Source organism: Electrona antarctica (assembly GCF_951216825.1).
Source record: "Electrona antarctica genome assembly, chromosome: 13".
NCBI classification, from domain to species: domain Eukaryota; kingdom Metazoa; phylum Chordata; class Actinopteri; order Myctophiformes; family Myctophidae; genus Electrona; species Electrona antarctica.
The window spans coordinates 48,360,414-48,373,456 of NC_136794.1; the positions used below are offsets into that span (position 1 = coordinate 48,360,414).

A 13,043-nucleotide genomic window follows, 5' to 3' on the forward strand; every position below is an offset into this window, starting at 1 on the left:
GTCGTTCTTCAAATTTTCAAAAATAGCAGACCTACAAGCTCATAGCGCGCCACTCGGTGGCGCGCTATGAGCTTGTAGGTCTGCTATTTTTCAATAGCTAAAGCACAACATAATGCGAACACCAAAAGGGGTTCCCGCCCAAAATGGGTTAAACACTTTCAACCTGCCATGCCACCTGCAGCCATGTTTATGACAGTTGCCCCTCTTGATTTTCCGTGGCTTGTCTCCCCCCCCCCCCATGCAGGACGGGGTCATCTCGGTGGAGGACATTGACCTGGTGATGTCAGAGGGGACTGGGCATGCGCTACGCCTTCATCGGTCCCATGGAAACCATTCACCTCAACGCCCCCGAAGGTATTCGCTTTTTATCTCTCGCGCGTTTATTTTATCTCTCGCGCGTTTATTATGGCATGACATCAAAGATCAAACACTGTGCACAAGGATGCTTACATGCACACCAAATTCCTTGTAGCGGTGCCGGTCCACAGGAGAATAAACTGGAGAGGGATTCTTGAAAAAAACAAGAAAGTGGCCGCATAGTAAGACATGTCTTAATACACAGGGGAATTTACAAGGCCATATACTGTACATTGCCATAAGGCTAGGTATAGGGTGTCTGAATCCCAATTCCTAAACTTCATGTTAACATCTATCTTTCTCCACGAATACACGGCACAAAAAACAGTCAGAGAGATAAAGGGCTTAATTTACGTCACCGCTAAACCCCTTATCCATAAACTTATTTTTTACTATTTTGAAAAACATTTCTGAATAGTTCAACTAGCCGATCTACATTGCCACGTTGTGAGCTTGTAGACTGACCATTTTGCGAAATAGTAAAAAAAAAAAAAGGCAAAGAAGTTTAGGGATAAGGGGTTTAGCAGTGACGGAAATGGAGCCCATAGAACCTTAAATGGGGGTTGTTAAAAACACAGTTAAGTATTTTCCCGTTTCAAATATCAAGCCAACCACGTAGTCAAAAGATGGCGAGGATTCGAGGACACAACTGAAATGCATATGTCATTAAACCTCCACTTTACAGCTGACCATGGTGGCTACTTGGCGAGAGAGAGAGAGAGAGAGAGAGGAGAGAGAGAGAGAGAGAGAGAGAGAGAGAGAGAGAGAGAGAGAGAGAGAGAGAGAGAGAGAGAGAGAGAGAGAGAGAGAGAGAGAGAGAGAGAGAGAGAGAGAGAGAGAGAGAGAGAGAGAGCCCTCACATGCTGTACATGTGATGTCTCGGCCTTCGTTAACATAGGTGTACTGTTCGCTGTGTGTGTGTGTGTGTGTGTGTGTGTGTGTGTGTGTGGTGTGTGTGTGTGTGTGTGTGTGTGTGTGTGTGTGTGTGTGATGTCAGGTAGATGGAGAATATCAAAGGGGTGTGTGAAAACCTAGAGGGTGACCCTGGCTGTGAGTGTAGAGAGCGAGAGAGAGAGACAAAGGGAGAGAGAGACGGAAAAGGGAGAGAGACACAGAGAGAACGTTTTGGTCAGACAAAGCGGCCTTTTGATCAACACTGCTGAATGCACTCACTCACACACCGGTAACCCAAAACCCCTCCAGAACAGAACCCCGGTCCCAGTCTCTCTCTAAACCAGTCGGCAACACTGTTATAGTGTCTCTCTACCGAGAAAAAGAAGGGCGGAAGAGAAAGAAAAAAAACGTTTGATTATGTCCTCCGAAAAGGTCTAGTTCTACTGTATCCTACTGTATCCTGCATCGCTCTATAGTCTGCATCGCTCCAATCAGATAGCAGCAGCACTCAGCCTCTCTGTCTCTCTGTCTCTCTGTCTCCCTCTTCTCTGTCTCTCTGTCTCTCTGTCTCTGTCTCTCTGTCTCTCTGTCTCTCTGTCTCTCTGTCTCCCTCTTCTCTGTCTCTCTGTCTCCCTCTTCTCTGTCTCTCTGTCTCTCTGTCTCTCTGTCTCCCTCTTCTCTGTCTCTCTGTCTCTCTGTCTCTCTGTCTCCCTCTTCTCTGTCTCTCTGTCTCCCTCTTCTCTGTCTCTCTGTCTCCCTCTTCTCTGTCTCTCTGTCTCTCTGTCTCTCTGTCTCCCTGTCTCTCTGTCTCTCTGTCTCCCTCTTCTCTGTCTCTGTCTCTCTGTCTCCCTCTTCTCTGTCTCTCTGTCTCTCTGTCTCTCTGTCTCCCTCTTCTCTGTCTCTCTGTCTCTCTGTCTCTCTGTCTCCCTCTTCTCTGTCTCTCTGTCTCCCTCTTCTCTGTCTCTCTGTCTCTGTCTCTCTGTCTCCCTCTTCTCTGTCTCTGTCTCTCTGTCTCCCTCTTCTCTGTCTCTCTGTCTCTCTGTCTCTCTGTCTCCCTCTTCTCTGTCTCTCTGTCTCTCTGTCTCTCCCTCTCCCTCTTCTCTGTCTCTCTGTCTCTCTGTCTCTCTGTCTCCCTCTTCTCTGTCTCTGTCTCCCTCTTATCTGTCTCTGTCTCCCTGTCTCCCTCTTCTCTGTCTCTCTGTCTCTCTGTCTCTCTGTCTCTCTGTCTCCCTCTTCTCTGTCTCTCTGTCTCTCTGTCTCCCTCTTCTCTGTCTCTCTGTCTCTCTGTCTCCCTCTTCTCTGTCTCTCTGTCTCTCTGTCTCCCTCTTCTCTGTCTCTCTGTCTCTCTGTCTCCCTCTTCTCTGTCTCTGTCTCTCTGTCCTCCCTCTTCTCTGTCTCTCTGTCTCTCTGTCTCCCTCTTCTCTGTCTGTCTCTCTGTCTCCCTCTTCTCTGTCTCTCTGTCTCTCTGTCTCCCTCTTCTCTGTCTCTCTGTCTCTCTGTCTCTCTGTCTCCCTCTTCTCTGTCTCTGTCTCTCTGTCTCCCTCTTCTCTGTCTCTCTGTCTCTCTGTCTCCCTCTTCTCTGTCTCTGTCTCTCTGTCTCCCCTCTTCTCTGTCTCTCTGTCTCCCTCTTCTCTGTCTCTGTTTCTCTGTCTCCCTCTTCTCTGTCTCTCTGTCTCTCTGTCTCCCTCTTCTCTGTCTCTGTCTCTCTGTCTCCCTCTTCTCTGTCTCTCTGTCTCTCTGTCTCCCTGTCTCCCTCTTCTCTGTCTCTCTGTCTCCCTCTTCTCTGTCTCTGTTTCTCTGTCTCCCTCTTCTCTGTCTCTGTCTCTCTGTCTCCCTCTTCTCTGTCTCTGTCTCTCTGTCTCCCTCTTCTCTGTCTCTCTGCCTCTCTGTCTCCCTCTTCTCTGTCTCTCTGTCTCTCTGTCTCCCTCTTCTCTGTCTCTCTGTCTCTCTGTCTCCCTGTCTCTCTGCCTCTCTGTCTCTCTGTCTCTCTGTCTCTCTGTCTCCCTCTTCTCTGCCTGAATGTCTGGCGTTCCCCAAAACCAGGCAGGCACACAAACTGTAACCAAGCTTAGTGATTTATCAGCCAAAACAACAGTCCCAGGCCAAGGTTCTTATTTATTTTTTCTCCGGTGTACTCGGGAGCTTCGGATCGACTTGCAGGCGGACATATATAACCCATTTGACCTGAGATCAGATTCTAAAAATGTCTTCTACATCCTGACAGTTTTCTGAAAAACCTATTTTTCTATGTCAGTGGTGCTCAAACTATTTCATGTCAAGGACCCCAAAAATTATATGTATTTGACCACCGACCCCCCCCCCCCCCCCCCCCCATCTCAAAATATTGAATCCCCAGAAGCAAGATTTGAGTTAAAAATGTTCGCTCTGAAAGAATATATTATTCCAAATTTGCACCACATTTTCATGAGTTTTCAAAAATAGCAGACCTACTGTAGATCTGCTATTTTTCAATAGCTAAAGCACAACATAATGCTAACACCAAAAGGGGTTCCCGCCCAAAATGGGATAAACGGGCAAGAGAGGCTGAGAGAGGTATACTTGTTGTGGGTGATGAGATTTAGAGAGAGGGAGAGAGAGACATAAAGAACAGATAGACAGAGAGGCACAGGTAAAGGGGGGGGGGGGGGGTAGAAGTCTTGAAATAGCAGCATAAGTCCCTCCTACCCACACTAAACTGTGTGAGAGTTTGGTCGGAGCTACCTGGGAATTCTCACACTATGGTGTGACCTATAGTGTGTCTCACTAATGTGTATATGTAAACACGGTGTTCAACTTCAAATTAAATAAAAGCCTCTACTAGGCTTTTGAAAGTGACATTTTAAAAGGTTTCAGATTAAATATGTATAATGTAATACCATACCTACAGTATAGAGTTAAAGTTAAAGTTCATATTTCTAATTATAGAGGTTTTAGTTTAGTTTCAACCAAGCTGGAAACATTTAAACATTTACTTTAACCAGTCTGTGTGGTACAGTCAGTGTGATAATACAATATACACTAGTATCTAGTTTATTTATTTTATTTGACCTTTATTTAACCAGTAAAAACCACATTGAGACTGAAGTCTCTTTTACACAGTATGAACTGGCCTAGAGAAGAGGATAAATAAGTGACACAGCTCTGCCAGTAACAATAAATACAAGACAAAGAACAGGACAGACATACGGCGGTGGCTCAGGGGTAGAGTGCCTGGATGGTAACCGCAAGGTTGCCAGTTCAAACCCAGGCTCCCCCAGAGTTACTGTCGAAGTGTCCTTGAGCAAGACACTGAACCCCTAATTGCTCCCGATGTGCTAGTTGGTGCCTTGCATGGTTTCCGTTGTCATCGGTGTATGAATGTGTGTGTGAATGGGTGAATGTAATGCACAATCTCTGTAAAGCGCCTTGGATAAAGGCGCTATATAAATGCACCATTTACCATTTTACCATTTTACAATGCTCATAAATACAGAACCCACTACCGAAGAAGCTCAAAGGGAGAACAGGAACATCTAGTTATGCAACCAATAAAGACTAATAAATAAAAAACTACGAAATTTGCTAGTAAACTAAAAAGCAAGAGAACCAACATTTGCTATACGTCAAGCAGTGTTTGGGGAGTGTGTCCATGGAAATCCTTTTAAAGCTCACTAGGGGAATCACAGCAGCCAGTTTGGTCATTGGATCTAGTGCATCTGCCAGTGGTCTTCCTAGACTCTTCCATTGATAAATGTAGACCCTGGCATCAGGTATAGCACACCTATCGGTTGTAAAGTAGCGCTTTATATCTCCCAAGGCCAAGGAGGGGGATTCCCTCTTGGATAAGCAGTAGAAGTTTGGTCTCCCATGTGGCACTCAGGAGGGGGACTAGTCCGACGTGGCCGGTTAAGACTCATACCACAGGAGGTGGCCGGTTAAGACTCATACCACAGCGCCTGTGTATGGCTATGGTTAGGTTTCTGGTTTAAAGGACCACTTCACCACTTTTCAACTTATCTTCATATAATTAGTCCTCACTAATAATCATGATAAAATACCACAATTCTTTCCTACTCAGTCTGAGTCTCATAGGAGGGCTGTGGGCAGTTCAGAAACCCGTCCACCAGTGACATCATCGATATATGTAGGAGAGCCGCCATTGGACTGAAGCCCCATGAAGTGACCAATAGAGGTCTATGTAGGAGAGCCGCCATTGGACTGAAGCCTCATGAAGTGACCAATAGAAGTCTATGTAGGAGAGCCGCCATTGGACTGAAGCCCCATGAAGTGACCAATAGAAGTCTATGTAGGAGAGCCGCCATTGGACTGAAGCCCCATGAAGTGACCAATAGAAGTCTATGTAGGAGAGCCGCCATTGGACTGAAGCCCCATGAAGTGACCAATAGAAGTCTATGTAGGAGAGCCGCCATTGGACTGAAGCCCCATGAAGTGACCAATAGAAGTCTATGTAGGAGAGCCGCCATTGGACTGAAGCCCCATGAAGTGACCAATAGAAGTCTATGTAGGAGAGCCGCCATTGGACTGAAGCCCCATGAAGTGACCAATAGAAGTCTATGTAGGAGAGCCGCCATTGGACTGAAGCCCCATGAAGTGACCAATAGAAGTCTATGTAGGAGAGCCTCCATTGGACTGAAGCCCCATGAAGTGATCAATAGAAGTCTATGTAGGAGAGCCGCCATTGGACTGAAGCCCCATGAAGTGAATGCAGTTTGCGTAACTGTGTCTATATCTAAGGCTCTGTGCCACGCTACCCACAACATCACAGCTGAACAGTCCGTATAATCAAAATGAAGACTTGGTGTGAGGCAGTGTTGATCTCGTCGACTAAAACTAAGACGAAAAATGTTCGTCGACTACCTTTTTCCACTGACGAAAACTAAATGGAAACTAAATAAAAACTAAGCTATCCATCCATCCATCCATCCATCTTCAACCGCTTATCCGTAGGCTGGTCGCGGGGGCAACAGCTCCACCAGAGTGCTCCAGACTTCCCTCTCCAGAGCAACATTAGTGACTTCCTCCTGGGGGATTCTGAGACGTTCCAAGGCCAGTGAGTCGATGTGTTTCCTCCAACTGCGCCTTGGTCTGCCCCGGGGTCTCCTCCCAGTGGGACGTGCGTCGAGGACCTCCCTAGGGAGGCGCCCGAGAGGCATCCTAACCAGATGCCCGAACCACCTCAGCTGACTCCTTTCCAGGCGAAGGAGCAGCGGTTCTACTCCGAGTCTTCTCACCCTATGGGAGATGCCAGCCACCCGTCGAAGAAAACTCATTTCGGCCGCTTGTATTCGCGACCTTATTCTTTCGGACACTTCATGACCATAGGTGAGAGTAGGAACGAAGATTGCTCGGTAGACAGAGAGCTTTGCCTTCTGGCTCAACTCTCTTTTCGTCACAACAGTGCGGTACAGCGACTGCAATACCACCCCTGCCGTTCCGATTCTCCAGCTGATCTCCTTCTCCGTCCTCCCCTCACTCGTGAACAAGACCCTGAGATACTTGAACTCCTTCACCTGGGGTAATGCCTCATTCCCTACCCGGACTGCACAATCCACCGGTTTCCTGCTGAGAACCATGGCCTCAGATTTGGAGACGCTGATCCTCATCCCAGCCGCCGTACACTCGGCTGCGAACCGGTCCAGTGAGAGCTGAAGGTCTTGGACCGATGGTGCCATCAGGACCACATCATCTGCAAAAAGCAGTGATGCAACCCTTAGGTCACCGAGCCGAATACCCTCTCCGCCACGACTTCGCCTCGAGATCCTGTCCATGAAAATCACAAACAGGATAGGTGACAATGCGCAGCCCTGGCGGAGGCCAACCCCCACCGGAAACGAATCCGACTTACTCCCGAGCACACGGACACAGCTCTCGCTTTGGGTGTACAGAGATTGAATGGACCTCAATAAGGTCCCCCTCACCCCATACTCCCGCAGCACCTCATATGCCATATGCCTTCTCCAAATCCACAAAACACATGTAGACCGGATATGCATACTCCCAGGCCTTCTCCAGGATTCCTGCAAGAGTATAGATCTGGTCAGTTGTTCCACGGCCAGGACGGAATCCACATTGCTCCTCCTGAATCTGAGGTTCGACTATCGGCCGGACCCTCCTTTCGAGCACCTTGGTGTAGACTTTCCCAGGGAGGCTGAGTAATGTGATACCTCTGTAATTGGCACACACACACTCTGATCCCCCTTTTTAAACAGTGGGACCACCACCCCGGTCTGCCACTCCCTCGGCACTGCCCCAGACTTCCATGCAATGTTGAAAAGGCGTATCAACCAAGACAGCCCCTCAACACCCAGAGCCTTCAGCATTTCTGGACGAATCTCATCAACCCCCGGAGCTTTGCCACCGTGGAGCTGCTTAACTACCTCAGTGACTTCCTTCCGGGAGATTGACGACGATCCTCCATCATCCTCAGGCTCTGCTCCTGTCAGGGAGGGTGGGTCTGATGTTATTGGGTTTAGGAGTTCCTCAAAGTGTTCCTTCCAGCGCCCTACGACCTCCTCATTTGAAAACTAAGCTATGATGACTAAAACTAAATATACTGACAATTTCGTCAACAGATAAAAACTAGACTAAAATATAGACCAATTATTTGTTTACAAACATTGGGACTGGGCGCACGGGTGACTGTTTCATGTAATCAATTCCCAACAGATCTCCAAACCTATTGTTTTGGGGAGCGCTGGTTTCAGTCCATTCAACCTCCTCTTGTGAGTTGGCTAGTGAGATGCACCCTAGGAGACATTTATACATTTATGCGACTGTTGTGAGCGTAGAGGTCTGCGTGCGCGACACCATCGCGGGACGAAGCATAAATTATACTTGATGGACTGCAGGTGCGCGTGCAGCCGTGCACAAATAGGCTCTGCTGCCGTGATCATGAGCACACCTCCCGTTCTTATGACACCTGGAGGTGTGGTTTTGAGGACTGTTTTGAATTGCTATTATTGTTCAAACACAACAGAAACCAAGGATTATATATTTCAAGGGCGAGAGATCACAATAAAAATCCTAATCATTCTTCCTCCACACTGGGAGAAAAACAGCATCTGAAAGTTTGATGGGGCATTTTTTACACGTGAGTGCAGTTAGAACTTTTCCATTGCATCTTATGAGAGGTGGTGTTCTTCTGCTGCCTTTATGCGCGCGCATGCTGTTTCTTATCAGTGTGACGGCGTCTGATAAGGCGTCTATTAGGAAGGGACTAGTGGACAAGAGATCCAGTAAGTCATTTTAAGATTAGTTGCATGCTGCAAATAGCCGATCTACAAGCTCACAACGCGTCGCACTGTGCCTGCGCTGCAATGCGTTATGAGCTTGTAGATCAGCTATTTTACGACGGCATCAAGGCCCGCCAAAATACATTTGGTACAGTTTTACAAACTGTAAAATCTAACACTAAAACATTCCAGGTGACTAAAATGTGACTAAAACTAAATGAAAACTATTCAAAACACTATGACTAAAACTAAAATCAAACGTTGCTGCCAAAAACAACACTGGTGTGAGGAAATGTAAGTAAAGTGACCCAATTCAACGTGTTAGGCCAGTACGTGTGTTAGGCCAGTACGTGTGTTAGGCCAGTACGTGTGTTAGGCCAGTACCAGTACGTGATTGCACCGTTAAGACAGTTATTACTTGCATGGGTGTCACACAACCAAGTACAACGCGGTACCAACTCCCCAGTTTCCCGCCCCCCTCAAGGAGGTACGTGCTCATCTCCTGTGTCTTGTTATCACAGGCATGTAAACAAACCTTAAGATTGCACCTCTTTATGATATTTTGCGTTCAACCATTGGTTGCGTACGGACGGTTGTACCAGTGACCCTGATCTTGCGCAACTGAATGGTGCTCAGAAGATCATTAGCTTCGGCATGCAATTAGAATGTAGTGTCACCACTCTGGAGCAGCTGTGACACAGACCTGGAGGGGCTGTCAGTCAAGACTGCATGTGATGTGAATAATGCAACAAATGTTGTGTAGGTCACTAGGTCGATCTTCTCTAGGGGCCGTCCTCCACACCAAGCACTGGAACCATCATTACACCAAAGATATTGTTTTAACCCATTCTGGGCGGGAACCCCTTGTGGTGTTTTAACTAAGCATTATGTTATACTTTAGCTATTGAAAAATAGCAGCTCTACAAGCTCATAGCGCGCCACCGAGTGGCGCGCTACGAGCTTGTAGGTCTGCTATTTTTGAAAAATCGTAAAAATGCGGCACAAATCTTTGAATATATATTCTTTCAGGGCAAAATATATTTTTTTATTTCAACGCTTTTGTCTCTCAAGAAAGGCTAAAAATACTAAAAGGGGGTGTGCTGCCCACTCTCCTTTTTTAAACAAGTAGAAAATGCATGAGATTTGCCTGTTGTTTCTCATACTGTAGTACTTAGCGCTCCTGGTCTTGCCTGTTGTTTCTCATACTGTAGTACTTAGCGCTCCTGGTCTTGCCTGTCTGATCAGTTTCTTGCCACACAGGTTTGGAGGACTATCTGAAGAGATACAGGGAGGGAATGAGGAGGGTCCTGACTGCCTTTGGACCCGTCCCAGAGTTCTCTGGGGAGGCGGCGAAGCGCATCAATGACGTAAGTTCTACAGCTCTAGCACCGTGCCGACTGGAGCCTTTTCCTTCATCATCACAAACAGCCAGCGTATCAATCAGAACTCACTGAACTATACCTCCCTGTCCCTGCTCACGTCTTATAAACCTCATGGAGAAGAGAGTTTAGTTTAGACATATCAAATAAATAACGCTAGTGCATGGGTCGCTCACACCAAGACTTCAAAACATTTATTTCGGGAAGCATGAGTTCAAGTCCGTTGCTCTCCCCATGTCCCCCATATATGGGGACTAGGTTGGCGGAGGGTGTGTAGAGCCCAGGATCACATTAGATAATTGACACAGGGGTGAAAAATGGGTTACAAAATCGTGGGATAAAAAAAAACAAAAAAAACATTCATTTCATTTTTGAACAGGGACAAACGTTTGGGCTATCCAGCCTTCATCAGTGTGGAACTGATGAAAGATGGATAGCCGAAACGTTTCTATACAGCCTTCATCAGTGATCAGACACACTGATGAAGGCTGGATAGCCCAAACGTTTGTCCCTGTTCAAAAATGAAATAAATGTTTTGAACTGAAGTCTTGGTGTGTGCGACCTACTACCGTTATTTATTTGATATGTTTTGAACGGGTAACGCACCTACAGTGAAGAGAATTTAGACGTTAATGGTCTGAATAGCAACCTGTTCTGGCTTTCATTCAAAATACCTTTAGAACTGCATAATTGCCCCCACTCCCCCTCGCACAAACAAAAGGCTCTCTTTCAAAGAACATCTTATCTGTTCTAATTAGAACATCTTATCTGTTCTAATTAGAATTTTCAGCCACAGATCAGACTCAAATTAAGGTAGGGAATGTTCTCAAATTTAGCTTGTATAGTTCTGAGAAATTCCAAGGCCGGTCGGGTATTCTTTTCCCCCCCGACCTCCAGCCCTGCAAAGCTCCCTGATAATTAGGCGTTACTCAATCACATGCTATCACAGGCTGTTTAAACGTTATAGCCGTACTAAAACGGAGGTCATGGTGTGTGCGCAGCACGCCGAACTAGCACAACAAGCAGTTTGTACAGATCTGGAAGGTAAGCCGAGAGCAGGACCGATCTCTCCAATTATTATAAGCAAAGGTCTTTTATGCATGCTGTATCTATCGGGCATGTCAAAGCCTGTTTCTTCACTATAAAATGTCATTCTAATCTTCACTCAATCTTTACATCCATTCACATCACACCAAATGTCTTGAACTTGTAAACTATAGAGGGTATGCGCATGCTTAAAGTGAATGGCAAATTGAGTGGCAAAGCAACATGCAAAGTGAGTTTAACATTGTTTAACATTGTTTAATGCAAACAGACTTTTCTGTGTGGATGTATGGGCTGTCAAGGCCAGAAAGTTGTTTTTGCCACTCAGTAGGCATTCCAGCATAACTTCCGGGTTTGATGATGTCACACGCATACCCTCTTAGGCTACTAATTGAGAAATGACTGTGCTGGGCCTCTCATACGGGACGTTCGAGCACCATTAACCCCAGTAAAATGCCTTTGTGTGTTATATGGAAATAATCATCCATGAATCATTAGCTTGTCTTTAAAAAGGGACACTTTTCCCTGATCATCATATTATGCCATGGTCATACATTAAAGCGTAAGGCATGTTGCATTTAAATCATGACAAAACATGAGTTAGGATGTTATTGTGATCTGGTCTGCTTTTTGCAAAATGTAAAAAATTGGGGGGGGGTTGCAGTCAAGAAATGTTTTTACAATTCTTACATATTGTTTTTTTATGTTTTTACATATAGAGGGTATGCACATGTATAAAGTGAATGGCAGATTGAGTGGCAAAGTGGGTTGCAAAGTTAATTTAACATTGTTTAAAGTAATTCAATGCAATCAAATAGGACTTTTCTGTTCGAATGTATGGGCTGTCAAGGCCAGAAAGTAGTTTTTTGATACTCAGTAGGCATTCCTGCATAACTTCCAGTTATGATGATGATGTCACACGCATACCCTCTATAGACAATGTTGGCCTATATGCCTATATAATGACAACTAAAATAGAGACGCCAGGGTTAATGTGGTTAGAAGCTAAAAGCGCAAGGAAGACATTCATTGTTGTCTTTGCCAATCACACTATCAAGGCTTTGAGCGTTAAGGTAAACCATACTTCACCATAAATTCCCAAACTAACTTGAAAAGGTTGACCTCTCTTTTTGTTTGCACTGAGCACTGGTGGTGGTGGTGTATTATTTATTATCTTTCTGGCCGTCTCTTCTAAAATCACTCCTTTCTTTAACTCGTGGTCCACACAGGAGATGTGTGACTTGATCCCCAACGACCCGCAGCACCTGTCAGCTAGGAGGGAGAGGAGAGACCAGCTCCTGATGGGCCTGGCCAAGCTGAAGAAGGAGCACCAGTGATCCCTCCAGAGTCTGCAGGAGAGGACCGGGCAGCCACGGATAGGATCTACTGTATATATGGGCTATACAGTATCTTGCGCCACCGCTTATACCCCTTATCCCTATTTGCCATTTTTTTACTATTTTGAAAAAACCTTTTAACCCATTTAGGACTGACCTCAAAATTTAAACAAATTCTTCTAAATCCTCCAGTTTTCTGAAATAAATATTTTCATGATTTTTCAAAAATAGCAGACCTACAAGCTCATAGCGTGCCACCGAGTGGCGCGCTATGAGCTTGTAGGTCTGCTATTTTTCAATAGCTAAAGTATAACAATGCTTAAAACACCAAAAGGGGTTCCTGCCCAAAATGGGTTCAAATACTTCAAATAGCCGATCTACAAGCTCACAACGTGTCGCTGTAGATCGGCTAGTTGAACTATTTTAAAATGTTTAAAGTAGTAAAAAATGGCAAATAGGTTTTAGGGATAAGGGTTGGCCCAAGATAGGGCCCATACTAGAGCACTGCTTCCCAAACAGAGGGTCGGGACCCATTGGTGGGTCACAGACCAATTTATGGGTCACGACTCAAGGAAAAAATCCCTTCTTTCCTACATTTTATTTCTTTTTTTGGAGAATTTTACAAAATTTAAAACCAAAAAACTAACAAATTTAAGAATGTCCATAAATAAAAAATAAATGAAATAATTAACGTACTGGAAATAGTCGATCTACTAAGCTTGACGCAAACGTCTAATCTCGCTTTTGGGTCTCGACCTGGTAACGTTTGGGAACCACGCTGACCTAGAGGAGCACTAAGG

At 45.7% G+C, this 13,043-nt stretch overlaps 1 protein-coding gene across 1 annotated transcript in view; it reads left to right on the forward strand.

Annotated features, from left to right (window-relative positions):
• Nucleotides 1-12,452, forward strand: part of cryl1 (crystallin, lambda 1) — a 63,127-nt gene extending 50,675 nt beyond the window's left edge. Inside the window, 4 exon segments of the mRNA XM_079519328.1 lie at nt 245-289; nt 291-354; nt 9,744-9,850; nt 12,136-12,452. Of these exon segments, the coding sequence (XP_079375454.1) occupies nt 245-289; nt 291-354; nt 9,744-9,850; nt 12,136-12,243 (324 nt within the window). The 3' untranslated portion in view covers nt 12,244-12,452.
• Nucleotides 12,453-13,043: the final 591 nt, after the last annotated feature.